This window comes from Salvelinus namaycush, chromosome 34 (genome assembly GCF_016432855.1).
Source record: "Salvelinus namaycush isolate Seneca chromosome 34, SaNama_1.0, whole genome shotgun sequence".
Taxonomy (NCBI): Eukaryota; Metazoa; Chordata; class Actinopteri; order Salmoniformes; family Salmonidae; genus Salvelinus; species Salvelinus namaycush.
In genome coordinates this window covers 11,748,454-11,766,580 of record NC_052340.1, presented here as the reverse complement: position 1 = coordinate 11,766,580, position 18,127 = coordinate 11,748,454, and the positions used below count along the sequence as shown (strand labels likewise).

At 45.6% G+C, this 18,127-nt stretch overlaps 1 protein-coding gene across 1 annotated transcript in view; it reads left to right on the top strand.

Annotated features, from left to right (window-relative positions):
• The first annotated feature begins 757 nt into the window (after nucleotides 1-757).
• Nucleotides 758-18,127, top strand: part of dpf1 (D4, zinc and double PHD fingers family 1) — a 46,410-nt gene continuing 29,040 nt past the window's right edge. The window contains exons 1-5 of the mRNA XM_038974270.1: nucleotides 758-870; nucleotides 14,432-14,461; nucleotides 15,075-15,235; nucleotides 16,102-16,209; nucleotides 16,577-16,704. Coding sequence (XP_038830198.1) covers nucleotides 758-870; nucleotides 14,432-14,461; nucleotides 15,075-15,235; nucleotides 16,102-16,209; nucleotides 16,577-16,704 — 540 coding nt within the window. The remainder of the gene's footprint in view (nucleotides 871-14,431; nucleotides 14,462-15,074; nucleotides 15,236-16,101; nucleotides 16,210-16,576; nucleotides 16,705-18,127) is intronic.

The window sequence follows — 18,127 nt, the reverse complement described above, 5'->3', positions numbered from 1 at the left end:
TCAACACATCTTTGTTATCCCTCTTCCAGAAGCCCCCCCCCCCCCCCCTCCCCTCTCTGTCTATATTAAATCTAACAAGATGAAGTAAAGGACCCTTTAGTGTATTCGAAAGTCATCCAAAAAGTACATCTGATCTTGGATTCAAATTCTTGGAACATTTGGGGAGTGAAGATTATCACTGATGTTATTGTGGGAATGAGCCCAGCTAGTATAACCTTGCACAATCGATTTAAGAGAAGAAAAAAAAGTGAATACACAAATAGGTCATTCACTTACATTCCAACCTGGGCACTGTCCAAGACAGGATGCAATTCTGATTTTGGTGAAACATAAATCTACAATTTAACATCCTATATTTGAAACAGTGTATCAAAAAAGTTGCTATTGTTACATTGAAACACAGAACAGAACTCTGCGTAGCATCCTCACTGAGAGATAGTGCGCGTACAGCCTCGCCCTTAAAATGTATTTCTATATCTGCAAGACAAGCAAACAATGCATCAGTTGGAATGGCACCTACAGACTGACAGTCCAGTAGCACACCAACCTTGACATTACAGTAGACGGTTTGGTTTACCCATAGAAGTCCAAGGCGGGACCGTTATACAGTTGACCGCGATACATCCTGGTAGTTGTAGTGCATTGACTCTCAGCATGTTACATATTGACATGTGCAAAAACTACATTTCCCCAGACCTGTCACAGAACGTTCCCGCTCCTATTGGCTGGCAGCCCCAGCCGCAGCCCCAGAGAATGAATGAAATTGAAATTGCTGGTATATTACATGTGCAATACGGGGATCTGCAGTGTTACATTGTATCTATCATACTATATCAAAATGGCCACAGTGGTACAGAACCCCCTGAAATCGTAAGTGCATACATTTTATCTTTTACATTTTTAGGGATACATTTGTGGATGCTGTCAGTCCATGTAGCCTAGCTAATCGTTGACAATGTTATGCATCGTAAATAAGTATCCTGCCTATAGGCTACATCGCAAGCATATATATAGCAAGCTACATATATTTCAATGGTAGTGTAGTAGCGATGGAAAGGTGTATTTGAAACAGCTTCATTTTTTGCCGGGTTATGTTCCAAAATGCAGAGCTGCCTATGCATGCCTAGAAACAATTTCACTGAGCCATCAATTGCATGAGGACGCTATGGTGGAATGTTGAGGTACAATCTATTACCCGGTATCCTTAGTCAATAGACAAGATCGCAGCCAACTTGCATGGCAGATCGGGTAGCGGTTTTCTATCGAACAGACTCCCCAATAATAGCAAATAATAGCGAGTGGCAGCGGTTTTTTGAAAAGTTTGTGCTTGATACCTGTTCACATTATTGTGGTTGGCAAAACCAAGCCGGTGGTAGCCTGCAACGGCTGAAACCTAATACCTTTTGGATATCCTTTTCTTGTAGACAGACCTCTTGGCAAAATAGCCTACGTGCTTTCGATTATAATGGCAGCAGTGTTTACAGGCAGCGCATTTTCGCTCCGACACCTGATAAAATATTGTGCAGCCTAGCATCATATAAAATGGTTAACTTATGTGCCGGGACTGGTTGCTTTTATTAGACTAGTGTTATTTCTGCCAGTCGCGTTGAACATTCCATCAAGTTTCCATTCGATTCCTTTGTGCAGAATTTACACAAGAACATTTCAACGTGCAGAATGCAGCCTGTGCTCGTGTCCAAAAGGTGGCTGTGCGTCTGTCAGCTTGGTAAAATGCACCCGAGAGACCTTTTCGATTAGAAATAATGGAAAACATAATAACTCGACTCTCGAAAATGTATTTTTGGAGTGTTCTTAGGTTAAATTTAGGCATTTGCAGCCTGTCTAACAAAGAACGTGGTAGCTTACTGTAGCGCAGAACACATCGGATGTTACCTGAGCGGGAATGTAGTTACAATGCTGTGCTGTCAGCGCTATCTGAAATCCAGACAGGCGACATTTCATGTAATTCATAACGAACTACCCTAAGTATACGAATAGCCTATTATAAGAAACAGTGAACTGCTTTAATTAATGTATTTGTCTATAACACAATTTATTTGACTCAGTCGATGCGCGGCAGTGATGGCATTCTACTTATTGGGGAAACTAACACAAGTTAGGCTATTTGTTGCCATAGGATATGGCCAACTAGCCTAAAGTATGCATAAATAAAATGGCAAATCGTGTGTGAGTTTTAGTAAGGCAAAACTGCACCTCTTAAAATGTCATTAAATCAGCCTATTGCCTACCGATAGTGATCGTGTACAGCACAGAGACCTGTGAGGTGAACCGTGGCGCTGGAGGCATCACCTATGCCGCTCATTTTCTCATTATAATATTCTCTGTTTAGGCTACCCCGTTGTTATAGGAGAGTAGCTAGAACGTTTTTATATGAATTTGTTGCTTTTGTGTTGCTGTTTTTAAATACATTTTAAGATGTCCAATTTCATCTTGTTCTAGAAAGCAGATAGAATACACAGTCACAAACTGTTTAGGCCAACCAGCAGTAGCCTACCACCCATTTTTGTCATTTATCAGTTGTTAATTGGGATTTAGCAACCCTCTACATATTCTGTGCTCCCAGTGATGGGAGCGGCCGAGTGCCTTTCTGCTGTCTGCCTTGTCTCTGGTTCCTCAATTACTGGGAACAAGTGGGGACATAGATGCTCCCAGAGGCCTTTGCAAGGCCATGTCAAGGAGATTCGTTTGACTTATTTGCATGAAAATTACGAATGCAGGGAACAAAGGGAATTGCATAGGATAGGAGCCATCACTGGATTGTGAACTGATTAATACTGACTTGAATGTTTCTCAGTAAGGGTCTAGTCTACTTAATATCCTCTACCACTGCTCCCGCTGCTTATATAATGTCATCTAGCCTACTGATTTGGAGTATTCGGAGCTCACCACTCAACTGTTGTCCCATGTATCTCAGAGGTTCAAAGAGTTCAGTGTGTGGAGGCAAATCCTCCGAGAACCAACACTACTGGACATTCCCCTAACCTCTCCGCTAGTCCTCCTTTAATCTCTCTGCTACTCCTTTTCTCTCTCTCTCTCTCTCTAGCTCACCCACCCCCTGCTGCCCTCATATTGCCACTGCTGACTCACAACTCAATTCTCAGATCTTTAGGGGTCTCTCTCTCTGTTAATTATCCTTCCATTCATCCTCAAACCTACCCCTACCCCTTGCCCTTATCATGTCTCTTGGTTTTTTAACTCTTTCTCTCTTCCTCCACTGACTACCTTTTTCCTTCTTTCCCCCCATCCTTTCCTTCTGTCACTCTACTTGGAGGAAGAGGCCATAGGCTGACTGACTGTTGTGATAGTTATTTTGCCATGCCTGACTGATCTGATGGATATTAATTCCACATAATCCTGTGTTCAGGCACTGTTTAAACGAACAGCCAGGCCTACCGAGTTCACTGAAGCCTGAGCATCCTCTCTCTAGCTCGCGCTCCCTTCTCTCTCTCTCGCTGTCTTTTTGTGAGGGCATTTCTTTTCTGGTTTATTGCCATCATTCCCCCCTTTTTCCACATAGACCTTCTTCTCTTTGTCTTCATGCGAAGACGAGAGAGAGAGACACATACGTATTTTTAGCTCTATGACCTATTTCTCCATTGCTACCTAACCAACTGTCAGTCACTTCCCTGTGCTTTGGGATCCTATATGGTCGCCAGCTGTAGTCTCGAGTTGTAGTTCAGGACATGGAGAATAGGAACTACAACAACCCAATAGCCAAGTAGGCTATTCGAATAATTCACTTAGGAAACCTCCATCAAATGTGCAAGAAAGACACAGGAAGTAGTCCTAGTATGCATGCACAGCAATGAGGGGGCTATGATTCATCAGCCATGTGTTCCAACATAGTTTGACTGGTGCTGGAGTAGTAGGGCCATTTGGATAGGGCATAGGGCATATGACCGTGGGGGACGGTTGGGACATGGATCTAGCTGTGTGACTGGGAACATTCAGAAGAGCCCCTTAAAGAATCTGATTCAGGCTGACTGAAAGGAAGACAGACGTGTAATAATAAGGGTAATGAAAGGATTGAATGAAGAAGAGAGGAGAGTGAGGACGTAATTCCAAACATGCACGTAGTTGGATGGATGCCTATGGGCAGCTTTTGTTTTGTATGCATAAAATGCTTTGGGGTTATGAACGTGGTACCTTTGCTTTTAATGTTATTGCCTGTGACTGTGACAATGGCAGGTAGGGATAGAACGAACAGGGTGATGCAAGGTCCGCTGACAGAAGATGGGCTTGGTGCAGTGCATGCAATGCAACTGACTGCACAGAATAGGCTGCAGCAATAAACATGCTTGAATTGCATTGCACAGTTGCATGGCACAGACAGAAGGTCCCAGCTCACATTCATTATACATCACAGGGAAAGAAAATCCATTGGAAGAAACAATGTCACATACAGTTTGTAGACATTTGAGTCAGTGGTAAAGCGAGTGTTGTGTACATCCACATGACATAACAATCTACTTCTACCGGCATCTTTAACAGTCCTACTCTGTAATAATCTATAATAATCTCCAAATATTCCTGCTCGTCCTCTCCAGAAACATTCCTCTAATCCCACTCTCTGGACATTACTACAATCCTATTCTCTGGCAGACACACGTGCCATGTGCACACACACACGCACACATAGACACGCGCCCACACCGACACGCGCGCATACACAGACACAAACACACACACACAAACATACACACACAATTCTATACATTCTGCAGTAATCCCATTCTACAGTACACTATTCCCTCTGAGGTAATTCCTTTAGTTCCATTGTCTCGGGCCAATGGTATGGATTTCTGCTAGAAATTGGTGGGTGGAGTCATGTAAAGCAAATGAGTATTTCCTCGTGCAGCAAGTTAATAACGTTAGAGAGAAAGATGGGGAGAGAGAGAGAGAGAGAGAAGGGAGGAAGGATTCATCCACGTAATAACAGCAAAAGTGCAGAGTCAATAATCTTACCTGAAGGACCAGTGTTCAGCCACGCCAGTTGGATTGCCATGCACTGATGTACTGCCCGAAATGCGCACTCAGACTCGTGGAACACATACACAGAATATACAAACACATACACTACCGTTCAAAAGTTTGGGGTGATTTAGAAACTTCCTTATTTTTGAAAGAAAAGCAAAAAAAATTGTCCATTAAAAGAACTTAAAATTGATCAGAAATACAGTGTAGACATTGTTAATGTTGTAAATGACTATTGTAGCTGGAAACGGCTGATTTGTAATGGAATAACTACATAGGCGTACAGAGGCTCATTATCAGCAACCATCACTCCTGTATTCCAATGGCATGTTGTTAGCTAATCCAAGTTTATAAATTTTAAAGACTAATAGATCATTAGAAAACCATTTTGCAATTATGTTAGCACAGCTGAAAACTGTTGTTCTGATTTAAAGAAGCAATAAAACTGGCCTTCTTTAGACTAGTTGAGTATCTGGAGCATCAGCATTTGTGGGTTCGATTACAGGCTCAAAATGGCCAGAAACAAAGAACTTTCTTTTGAAACATGTCAGTCTATTCTTGTTCTGAGAAATGCAGGCTATTCCATGCGAGAAATTGCCAAGAAACTGAAGATCTCGTACAACGCTGTGTACTACTCCCTTCACAGAACAGCGCAAACTGGCTCTAACCAGAATAGAAAGAGGAGTGGGAGGCCCGGTGTACGTCCCTTTTTCAGGACCCTCTCTTTCAAAGAATATTCATAAAAATCCAAATAACTTCACAGATCTTCATTGTAAAGGGTTTAAACACTGTTTCCCATGCTTGTTCAATGAACCATAAACAATTAATGAACATGCACCTGTGGAACGGTCGTTAAGACACTAACAGCTTAGGCAATTAAGGTCACAATTATGAAAACTTAGGACACTAAAGAGGCCTTTGTACTGACTCTGAAAAACACCAAAAGAAAGATGCCCAGGGTCCCTGCTCATCTGCGTGAACGTGCCTTAGGCATGCTGCAAGGAGGCATGAGGACTGCAGATGTGGCCAGGGCAATAAATTGCAATGTCCGTACTGTGAGACGCCTAAGACAGCACTACAGGGAGACAGGACGGACAGCTGATCGTCCTCGCAGTGGCAGACCACGTGTAACAACAGGATCGGTACATCCGAACATCACACCTGCGGGACAGGTACAGGATGGCAACAACAACTGTCCGAGTTACACCAGGAACGCACAATCCCTTCATCAGTGCTCAGACTGTCCGCAATAGGCTGAGAGAGGCTGGACTGAGGGTTTGAAGGCCTGTTGTAAGGCAGGTCCTCACCAGACATCACCGGCAACAACATCGCCTATGGGCACAAACCCACCGTCGCTGGACCAGACAGGACTGGCAAAAAGTGCTTTTCACTGACGAGTCGCGGTTTTGTCTCACCAGGGGTGATGGTCGGATTCGCGTTTATCGTCAAAGGAATGAGCGTTACACCGAGGCCTGTACTCTGGAGTGGGATGGATTTGGAGGTGGAGGGTCCGTCATGGTCTGGGGCGGTGTGTCACAGCATCATCGGACTGAGCTTGTTGTCATTGCAGGCAATCTCAACACTGTGCATTACACAGAAAACATCCTCCTCCCTCATGTGGTACCCTTCCTGCAGGCTCATTCTGACATGACCATACAGCATGACAAATGCCACCAGCCATACTGCTCGTTCTGTGCCTGATTTCCTGCAAGACAGGAATGTCAGTGTTCTGCCATGGCCAGCCAAAAGCCCGGATCTCAATCCCATTGAGCACGTCTGGGACCTGTTGGATTGGAGGGTGAGGGCTAGGGCCATTCCCCCCCAGAAATGTCCGGGAACTTGCAGGTGCCTTGGTGGAAGAGTGGGGTAACATCTCACAGCAAGAACTGGCAAATCTGGTGCAGTCCATGAGGAGGAGATGCACTGCAGTACTTAATGCAGCTGGTGGCCACACCAGATACTGACTGTTACTTTTGACCCCTCCTTTGTTCAGGGACACATTATTCAATTTCTGTTAGTCACATGTCTGTGGAACCTGTTCAGTTTATGTCTCAGTTGTTGAATCTTGTTATGTTCATACAAATATTTACACATGTTAAGTTTGCTGAAAATAATCGCAGTTGACAGTGAGAGGACATTTCTTTTTTTGCTGAGTTTAGATGAATGCAAACATACGTAACACAGACCTATAGATACCTTGAGACACCTACTGTACAGATGCATTCTCTCTCTCCACTTCATTCACATACACCCACACACGCACGCACGCATGCACGCACGCACATACACACACACACACGCACACATAGTGAAGGGGGAAAAAATCGATACAGTTACATTTCATAATCATTTTTTGGTGTGTTAGTTAGCTGTACCTGCACCAAAACTCCAGTATGTTTCCTTCATAGCATGTTCTCCATCTTCTTTATAAATATGGAGCCAATTTCAGCACTTTTATTTCCATGACTGATCAAAACTCATTTTCTCATAGCTCGCTCTTGTCCCTCTGCAGCAGACATGTGAGCAATATGTTTGGAACATCAAATCGCAATAACATCACAGTATCGAATCGCAATATATTTAGAATGGTGAGAATCGCAATGCATATGTTATCGGCACCTAAGTATGGTGATAATATTGTATTGTGAGGTCCCTGGGGATTCCCAGCTCTACACACACACACACACACACACACACACACACACACACACACACACACACACACACACACACACACTATGCCAAGCTGTATTTGTCTCAGGGACATGGTACTTTAACAGATGAGCTGGTCGATAGTCCTACAGTGGTGCAGCTGTCTGTGTTGCTGTCTGTTGATGTGTCAGCATCAGCTCAACATCAGCACTGTGTGTGTGTGTGTGTGTGTGTGTGTGTGTGTGTGTGTGTGTGTGTGTGTGTGTGTGTGTGTGTGTGTGTGTGTGTGTGTGTGTGTGTGTGTGTGTGTGTGTGTGTGTGTGTGTGTGTGTGTGTGTGTGTGTGTGTGTGTATGACCACTCCTGGTGAACAACGCCACAGCCCCCTCAACAGCCCAATGTGTTCCAGCTGTTAGACTGGCAGATGCTAGCTGCCACACTTTTTACTGTACACACACACACACACATGCCTACATACACACACACACACAAGCCTACATGCACTACCACACGAACACCCACACAAACACACATACACACCCCTGTCATCACAGCCTAGTCACTCACGGGCATCCTAGCCATGAATACACTTATGTTCCATGCTACATGGCTATGTCAAAGCCGTCTCCCAAAGTGACAAGAACTTGGTGTACTTGTCTGTGTACGGTTCTTTATTATGCACAATGTATGTTCACTGTCAACAGTTGGAGAGTGTAAAATTAAAAATTAAAAAATGTTTGGGAATTTGGGTGGATGCAGTACATACAGGCTATAATAGATTATGTTTGGATGAAATTATTATCTTTCCTGTACCACGCATTACATTTCTTTGCCCTCACCTGGTTTGATAATACTGCTAAGTATGTATTTTCTAGAGTGTGTACATGTCTGCCCTCATTTTCAGGGTCTGGTTGGGCGTGTGAGGCAGTGGCTGGGTTTGGTCTCTGTGCTGTTCAGTTCTGAGCTGTTCTGCTCACTATGCCAGGCCTTATAGCTTTACATCTCCTAGTCTTCAGCTGCACGGCAATCTACTGAGAGTACTGAGAGACCAAGAAAAGGCAGTCACATCTGTAGAGGGGGGAAAAAAACGAAAAAGATAAATCATTTCTCTGGGTACTGAGAAAGAGAGGGGGGGTGGAAGAGAGATGGAGGGGGGGGGGGGGGGGGAGTGATGGAGGGGGAGAGGAGGAGGGGGTTGAATGGTTAAGGGTATTATTGCATAGTGTGTGGGGGGATGGGTACACAGATTGCCTTTCCTCCACCAAGCGAGGCAGAGCCTGCCTCATACTGCTATGCTGTGTGGACCAGAGCAGTAAAGCATCAGTACTGAAGGCCTATGGCCATGGTCAGATGGCTAGTCTACAGAGGCTCTTCCCCACACTGCTGACTTCACACACACACAGGTCTACACACAGGTCTACACACCTGCCTGGCACACCTGGCCAACTCAGCGTAGGCCATCTACACACACACACACACACACACACCAGAGTAATACAATATGTCTCAGTCATAGAATATGCATAAAGAGCAGACCGACCCTGCACACAACCCACTTCCCCATATGTGTGTGTGTAGGATATATTGGGACTACTATACTGAATGATACCAGGTTCAAACCTCATGATAGATATAGTGCTTTTATGAAAATATGATTTAGTGTACGTAGCGGTCTCCTGAAGGCCTACTCCTTGATAATCCATTAGTTAAATGCCATATAATTTCTCTTGCAGGGTCATTATGTATACATCCCCTTATTAACCAAGTTAGAAATCACCATTAGAAAGTAATCCCTTTTCCTAATTGCATTTTGTAGCATTGTAGCTTAGTTTTTTATGGTGAGGATTCATTTTCCAATGACCCGACTTTCCCTCTAGGTGGAGCCCTCTGTTTCTCTTTCATTCAAGCCACTGCTAATTGAGGCTAATTAGAGAGTGGTCAGGGGCTGGAGTTTTTGGTACTGTAGTTAGGAAATTGCGGTCGTAGCATGTACCGTGTGTAGATGTGTCATTCTGTGGACTGCAGTTTATTGCGCTTGCTTCCAATGCCTTAGATAGTGGGTTATAGAGGGGGTTATGGTGGGGGTTGTGCTATCTTGGAGGGTTGTATGTTTGCCTGTGTGTGTGTGTGTGTGTGTGTGTGTGTGTGTGTGTGTGTGTGTGTGTGTGTGTGTGTGTGTGTGTGTGTGTGTGTGTGTGTGTGTGTGTGTGTGTGTGTTTTAGTGGGTGCGCTCCCAGCCATATGCTTCTCTCTTTGCTCTGCTTTTGTTTGGACCAATCACTCCCCTCTGTTTGCCTGGTGTCGAGACGCTCTGTGGATTTAAGACTGTTAAAAAGGCACTTGATGCTCCAGGCTTTTTCCTATTTTCTACTCCTTTGTGTGTTTTTGTGTCTGTTTTTTATTTCTGGCTTTATCTGGGGCTCTGATTGTGACGGGCTGCTGCTGTATGGTCATCTCACACTGTCCACCTTATCTAGTGGTGCTGCACTCCACCTGTTTAGAATCACATTGTCCACCTTATCTAGCGGTGCTGTACTCCACCTGTTTAGAATCACACTGTCCACCTTATCTAGCGGTGCTGTACTCCAGCTGTTTATAATCACACTGGCCGCAGAGTTATGCTGCTGAAATAGGTTCCCTCTCCCCCACAATCTGAAACATAGCCTGGCCTTCCCTGTCCACCTCTGACTGCCTCATAGAGTCCCTGCTAAGACCCTGGAGCTGAAAGCAGGCCAGACCACTAGTAGAGGCCCTCAGCTCCTCCATGTTGTAGTAGGCCACTAGTAGAGGCCCTCAGCTCATCCAGGTGGTAGTAGGCCACTAGTAGAGGCCCTCAGCTCCTCCAGGTTGTAGTAGGCCACTCGTAGAGGCCCTCAGCTTCTCCAGGTTGTAGTAGGCCACTAGTAGAGGCCCTCAGCTCCTCCAGGTTGTAATAGGGCACCAGTAGAGGCCCTCAGCTCCTCCAGGTTGTAGTAGGCCACTAGTAGAGGCCCTCAGCTCCTCCAGGTTGTAGTAGGCCACTAGTAGAGGCCCTCAGCTCCTCCAGGTTGTAGTAGGGCACCAGTAGAGGCCCTCAGCTCCTCCAGGTTGTAGTAGGCCACTAGTAGAGGCCCTCAGCTCCTCCAGATTTAGTAGGTCACTAGTAGAGGCCCTCAGCTCCTCCAGGTTGTAGTAGGCCACTAGTCGAGGCCCTCAGCTCCTCCATGTTGTAATAGGCCACTAGTAGAGGGATTCTCTGGATGCTGACGGTGGTCAGGATAGAGAAGCTTGGTCATGTCTGTCTCTGTCTGGTTTCCCTGGTGATGTGGTATATACTCAGCTCTCCCAGCCTAGCATCCACTAACCCAAAATTGTTCTTTTTTAAGCCTTCAAGGGCAAACAGCCGCGGCGTAATGTAATGAGATTTCAGGCAGAAGCGACCAAACTGAAAGCAGCCATTTTCTACAGCTGTCAACTTCTTATTGAAAGGGGGCGACTTATTCCGATAGCTCGAATGGCAGCGCCAGGGTGACTGGTGGGGGAGGGGCTGAATTTGGGAGTGGGGGGGGGGGTCGAGACGGATGGGCATGAGTGCAGTGGAGGGAGGGACGTAAGGGGGAGGGGAGAGGGTGGAACCTCCGGGGTTATAGCTGCTTTGCATTTTGAATGTGTTTTTCTCCTCTTACCCCATTGCATCACCCTCCCTCTGCAACTAGTACTAGTGCAGCCTTTCAGCCCAAGCCTATTTCCAAATCACACACTTAATATTTTAAAAGCTGCGTGTATAGGTTTGCGTGCGTGTGCCGGTCCTTCTGCCTCTCTGCATTTAGGAGTATTTATTATTCTCCCCAGCCAGCTTATCCACGAGGTTTGTCTAAAGGTGAAGATTGATGGGAAACATTGTCTGTGTTGTTATCTTCAAGATTGACACGTATCTAGTGATGACACCGAAACTTCCACCCCACTTTCCACCGTCATCACAGCTATGCTGTAGAATGCCAACAGTACAGTAGAACTCCCAGTATGTCAAGAGTATAATACTTCCATACACAGCCACAGCCACGACCCCACCCGTCCAACACCACTCCGCCTCAGTGGAACTGATTTCCCTGCTACCACCACCATAGCTAACCTTCGTCCTAAATGTCACACTATTCCCTATACTGTATAGTGTACTACTTGGCTCTGGTCGAAGGCAGTGCACTATTATGCAATAGGGGATTGGGATATAGTCTAAGTCCCTCAGCCTTGTTCCAGTTCCCCCCTGCTGTGTGTCACATTCGGTTCTCTGGTATCCAGGCCTCCTCTCATCCCATAGAAAGCACTGGTGGGTGACTATAGGTTGGACTGCCAGGGAGGGAAGAGGGTCACAACATATCCCTTTTAATGCCCAGCCAGAAAATCTCTAATCCCCAGTGCAGAGGTCGGGTCTGATGGTATAGTATGGAGTGTGAGGTGTAGCCAGTCCCAATATTCTGTCTTGTCTGTTACACTGACATTTTTGCTATATTTACTACTGTATGGATGGCAAATGTATGTATATTATAGCAGTATACTGTATGGTTAGAATTGGATGTACTGTATATAGTATACTGTATGGTTGCGAATCTATAGTTGAAGTCGGAAGTTTACATACACCTTAGCCAAATACATTTAAACTCAGTTTTTCACAATTCCTGACATTTAATCCCAGTAAAAATTCCCTGTCTTAGGTCAGTTAGGATCACCACTTTATTTTAAGAATGTGAAATGTCAGAATAATAGTAGAGCGAATGATTTATTTCAGCTTTTATTTCTTTCATCACATTCCCAGTGGGTCAGAAGTTTACATACACTCAATTAGTATTTGGTAGCATTGCCTTTAAATTGTTTAACTTGGGTCAAACGTTTCGGGTAGCCTTCCACAAGCTTCCCACTATAAGTTGGGTGAATTTTGGCCCATTCCTCCTGACAGAGCTGGTGTAACTGAGTCAGGTTTGTAGGCCTCCTTGCTCTCACACCCTTTTTCAGTTCTGCCCACAAATTTTCTATGGGATTGAGGTCAGGGTTTTGTGATGGCCACTCCAATACCTTGACTTTGTTGTCCTTAAGTCATTTTGCCACAACTTTGGAAGTATGCTTGGAGTCATTGTCCATTTGGAAGACCCATTTGCGACCAAGCTTTAACTTCCTGACTGATGTCTTGAGATGTTGCTTCAATATATCCACATAATTATCCTCCCTCATGATACCATCTATTTTATGAAGTGAACCAGTCCCTCCTGCAGCAAAGGACCCCCACAACATGATGCTGCCACCCCTGTGCTTCATGGTTGGGATGGTGTTCTTCGGCTTGCAAGCCTCCCCCTTTTTCCTCCAAACATAACGATGGTCATTATGGCCAAACAGTTCTATTTTTGTTTCGTCAGACCAGAGGACATTTCTCCAAAAAGTACGATATTTGTCCCCATGTGCAGTTGCAAACCGTAGTCTGGCTTTTTTATGGCAGTTTTGGAGCAGTGGCTTCTTCCTTGCTGAGCGGCCTTTTAGTTATGACGATATAAGACTCGTTTTAATGTGAATATAGATACTTTTGTACCTGTTTCCTCCAGCATCTTCACAAGGTCCTTTGCTGTTGTTCTGGGATTGATTTGCACTTTTCGCACCAAAGTACGTTCACCTCTAGGACACAGAACGCGTCTCCTTCCTGAGCGGTATGACGGCTGTGTGGTCCCATGGTGTTCATTCTTGCGTACTATTGTTTGTACAGATGAATGTGGTACCTTCAGGCATTTGGAAATTGCTCCCAAGGATGAACCAGACTTGTGGAGGTCTACAATTTTTTTTCTGAAGTCTTGGCTGATTTCTTTAGATTTTCCCATGATGTCAAGCAAAGAGGCACTGAGTTTGAAGGTAGTCCTTGAAATACATCCACAGGTAAACCTCCAATTTACTCAAAGGATGTAAATTATCCTATCAGAAGCTTCTAAAGCCATGACATGATTTTCTGGAATTTTCCAAGCTGTTTAAAGGCACAGTCAACTTAGTGTATGTAAACTTCTGACCCACCGGAATTGTGATACAGTGAATTATAAGTGAAATAATCTGTCTGTAAACAATTGTTGGAAAAATGACTTGTGTTATGCACAAAGTCGATGTCCTAACCGACTTGCCAAAACTATAGTGTGTTAACAAGAAATGTGTGGAGTGGTTGAAAAACAAGTTTTAATGACTCCAACCTAAGTGTATGTAAACTTCCGACTTCAACTGTATGTGTTAACACTCTATAGTTGCAATTTTATATATTGTACAGGTGTAGCATCTTAATTTGATCACTCTTTTGTTGCTGAGAATTATAGATGAGCTTCGTGATTTACATACATTCACTGAAAACCCGCACGTACACACGGTTATATTAACAGTATTGCACTTTTCATGTAGCCTCATTTTGACCGGTTAATAGCCTAACCACCAATCAAGCAACATTCTGGATTACACGTTCAAATCCTGTTGTTGAAGGATTATTTTGCTGCGACAATATAGGTCAAATTAAGATCCTACATCTGTATAGTATACTGTATGGATAATGATCCTATGTACTACAGTACATATACTGTGATCTTATATGCTTTCTACTGTAAAATGTATGGTTGTGATCCTATATACTGTGTACTGTAGGAACAATATGCTTTATGTCTGCCATGGCTGGCAACTTGGTGTTGTGACTGTGTTAGAGAAGCACCAGGAATAAAATAGGATGATGAGGAGTGGAGAGGAAGAGGAGGAAGGCAGTGACTCACAGTGTCCCTCTATCTCTCTGTTCACAGGCAATCTGGAGGAACAGTCATTAAGAACAGGTAGGGAGGGAGGGGAGGAGGGAGGGAGGGGAGGAGGGAGTAGGGTGGGAGGAGGGAGGAGGGAGTAGAGTGGGAGGTGGGTGCACAAGATAACAGACTAAAGAAACTTTACAGGATACACTCGTTCACATCTACTACATAGACTTGCATTCATGTACAGTACAGATATACACACATTACTCTAGCATTAAGTACCCACACGTATAACTATACACACACACAGACATTATGTGATGTCTGGGAGGGAACAGTCTATTCTACCTCATCTGGCGATGCTGATAGCCTCTCTGTTCACACATTCAGAGCACTGTGTCTCACATTTCATCTGTCGCTACATCCACTGTGTGTGCGTGTGTGTGCGTGCCTGCGTGCGTGTGTGCGTCACTACTGATGAGTCTCTACATGCCCTGGCACAACACATCCCAGGCCCTCTGAGAAAACCACGGCCAGACACACAGAGAGAGACAGAGGAATGATGCTGTACTTTGGCAAAACATGTCTTTTCTCACTGTAGAGTGGGCATTATGCAATGTTGATCTGTGGGTCCTCAAATGACCTAGGTTAACAGGGCTCTGTGTCTCTCTCTGGCCTCCTTGTGCCCGCTGTGTGCCAGTCTGGGCGAGGAGTTCTACAGAGAGGCCATCGAGCACTGCCGCAGCTACAATGCCCGCCTGTGTGCTGAGCGCTCCATGCGCCTGCCCTTCCTGGACTCCCAGACCGGCGTGGCACAGAGCAACTGCTACATCTGGATGGAGAAGAACCACCGCGGCCCAGGTGTGTGTGTGTCTGTGTCTGTGTGTCTGTGTGCTTGTGCTTGTGTGTCAGTTCTAGGCTGCGTGTGTGTGTTCATGGAAAACATGTTAGTGTGTGTTCCAATGCATGCAGGCCTGTAATAAAACACAGGGTAAGAGGCAACATGAAGAGGTATGAGGCCTGGGGTAGGGAGGTCTGGAACACATCTTTGGTTTGCCTCTGCTCTCAGTAGCCCTTTGGTCTCTTTGTTGTTCTCTCCTCCCTCTCTCTTTCTTTCTCCCTCCCCCTCTCTCACACCCCTGTATAGTGTCAGTGTGTCAGTGTGTTTCACAGGAGGTTGGTGGCACCTTATTTGGGGAGGACGGGTTCGTGGTAATGGACGGAGCCCTAATCAGTGGAATGGTATCAAAATACATTAAAGACGTGGTTTGTTTGATACCATTCCATTTGCTCCGTTCCAGCCATTATTATGAGCCGTCCTCCCCTCAGCAGCCTCCACTTGTGTGTGTGTGTGTGTGTGTGTGTGTGTGTGTGTGTGTGTGTGTGTGTGTGTGTGTGTGTGTGTGTGTGTGTGTGTGTGTGTGTGTGTGTGTGTGTGTGTGTGTGTGTACAGTATGCCTCAGAGTTTTGAGTGTGGATGAGTGAGACTGTGTTCTTTTTACTGACATAAAAGACCAATAGAGGCATTGCTTTGTCAAGCAAATTAACCTCAACCAAAGAATTATGTTTCCACAAAAACATTTTTTTTGAAGTGGATATAAAATTATATTCACCCACAGAATCATTGCAATTAGACAACATCATATCCTTAACTCCTTCATCATAGCTGAGTCTGCATTAGCAGCTTTTCACATGACTTCATTCCTTTGGCGTTGTTTGGCCCCCAGGTTTGGCCCCAGGACAGTTGTATACTTACCCTGCCCGCTGCTGGCGCAAGAAGAGACGGCTAAACATTCTGGAGGACCCGCGCCTAGGACCCATCGAGTTTAAGATCGGTACGAGACAGACAGGAAAACTGGGAAAGGAGGATGAGGGGGGGGGGGTCGTAGAAGGACAGAGAAAAGCCTTTGTACAGCACAGGAGGCTGGTGGCACCTTAATTGGGGAGGACTGCCTCATGGTAATGGCTGGAGTGGAATATGTGGAACGGTATGAAATACGTCAGACACGTGGTTTCCAGGTGTTTGATGCCATTCCATCCGCTCCGTTCCAGACACTGTTATGAGCTGTTGTGTTAGTCTGTCAGGTCAAAGTGATAACTGGGGATGAATTCTAACATGTATTAGCAGGGGGAGTGTTACTGTTATGTGTGTATTGGTGGGGGGATACTAACGTACGGTATGGTGTGTGTGTGTGTGTTCAGACTACGAAGCGTCTCTGAAGAAAGAGGGGGGCTTGCCAGAGGGGCCGGTGTTGGAATCACTGCTCAGTGGAGAGACTCTGGACAAGAAGGTGGAGACCAAGGAAGAGGAACCTATGAGCGAGTGCCAGGTAAGAGGAGCTTAGAATCACTCATGGTGGCCCGCACACACACACACACACACACGCAAGTTCTAGTTTCCATCTCTCATGCTCTCTCCGAGCCCGCTGACGTGTTCCTCTACATCTTCACCTTGGAGTTGCTGTGTAGTTTCTTTCTTCTCCTCCCTCTCTCACTCTTTCTGCCTCTCTTGCTCCCTTTCTCCCTCTCCCTCTCCTCTCTCTCTCCTCTCTCTCCTTTCTCCTCTCTCCTCTCTTTTCTCTCCTCTCTCTCTCTCTCTCTTTCCTCTCTCTCTCTTTCCTCTCTCCTTTCTCCTCTCTCCTCTCTCTCTCCTCTCTCTTTTCTCTCTCCTTTCTCCTCTCTCCTATCTCCTCTCTCTCTCTCTCTCTTTCCTCTCTCTCTCTTTCCTCTCCTTTCTCCTCTCTCCTCTCTCCTCTCTCTCTCCTCTCTCTCTTTCCTCTCTCCTATCTCCCCCCTCTCTCTCTCTCTCTCTCTCTCTCTCTCTCTCTCTCTCTCTCTCTCTCTCTCTCTCTCTCTCCCTCTCATGGCTCCGTCTGTAGTATCAGTGACTCTGGTTGGCAGTGACACATCCCCTGCATCCATGACACCCCCCCACTGGCACAGTTCCTCTCCTCCTCCCCAGATAAAGTGTGTGTTTTGTACAGAGACTGTGTGAGTGTGTGTTTAGGAGGGAGAGAGAGAGAGCGCTGATGTGTGTGTTTCTGAATCTGTGTGTGTGTGTGCCTGTTTCCTCTTCCGGATGAGCTGTCATCTCCTCTGTGAGCTCTGTGTCTCCAGTCCCTACCCCACCTGCTCCAGACGAGACAGTCTTCCTTCCCTAAGGTCGACAATTAGCCAATTAGCGCTTCAATAAATGGCCCACACAGCAAGCCCGGGGCTCCGTTGGGGGTAGGCCTCTGACCCTGGGCCTCGCCTAGCTCCTGTACCCAGCAGGAAGCTAACAGAGGAGGGCTTTGGTTTCCTCCTCCATTACAGCTTCTTTCCATATGCTCCTTTTAGAGTTTGTTCTTTTGTCACTCGTGACACTTGTTTTTTTGTCACCTCTCTTTGTTATTTGTCAAGGATACTTTCACAGGCCCATGTGTTGTACTTTCTATTTGCAGAATATGTTGATACCTTTTGCCGATGAGAGGAAGTGTTTCTTTCACTCCTACATTTTAGGAGTGAATGAATAACAGCATAGTGTTCTCCTGGTCACTAGTAGTTGAAATGGAGGGGGGGGGGGGGGGTGGGGGGGGGGTTATGTTTAAAGGAGGGGAGGCCACCCTTACCTAATTTATTGATTGTCCTGTGCACTTACTTTCTCTGTGTCTCGGTGTCTCTCTCTGTCTATGGGTCTCTCTCTGTCTATGGGTCTCTCTGTCTATGTGTCTCTCTCTGTCTATGGGTCTCTCTCTGTCTATGGGTCTCTCT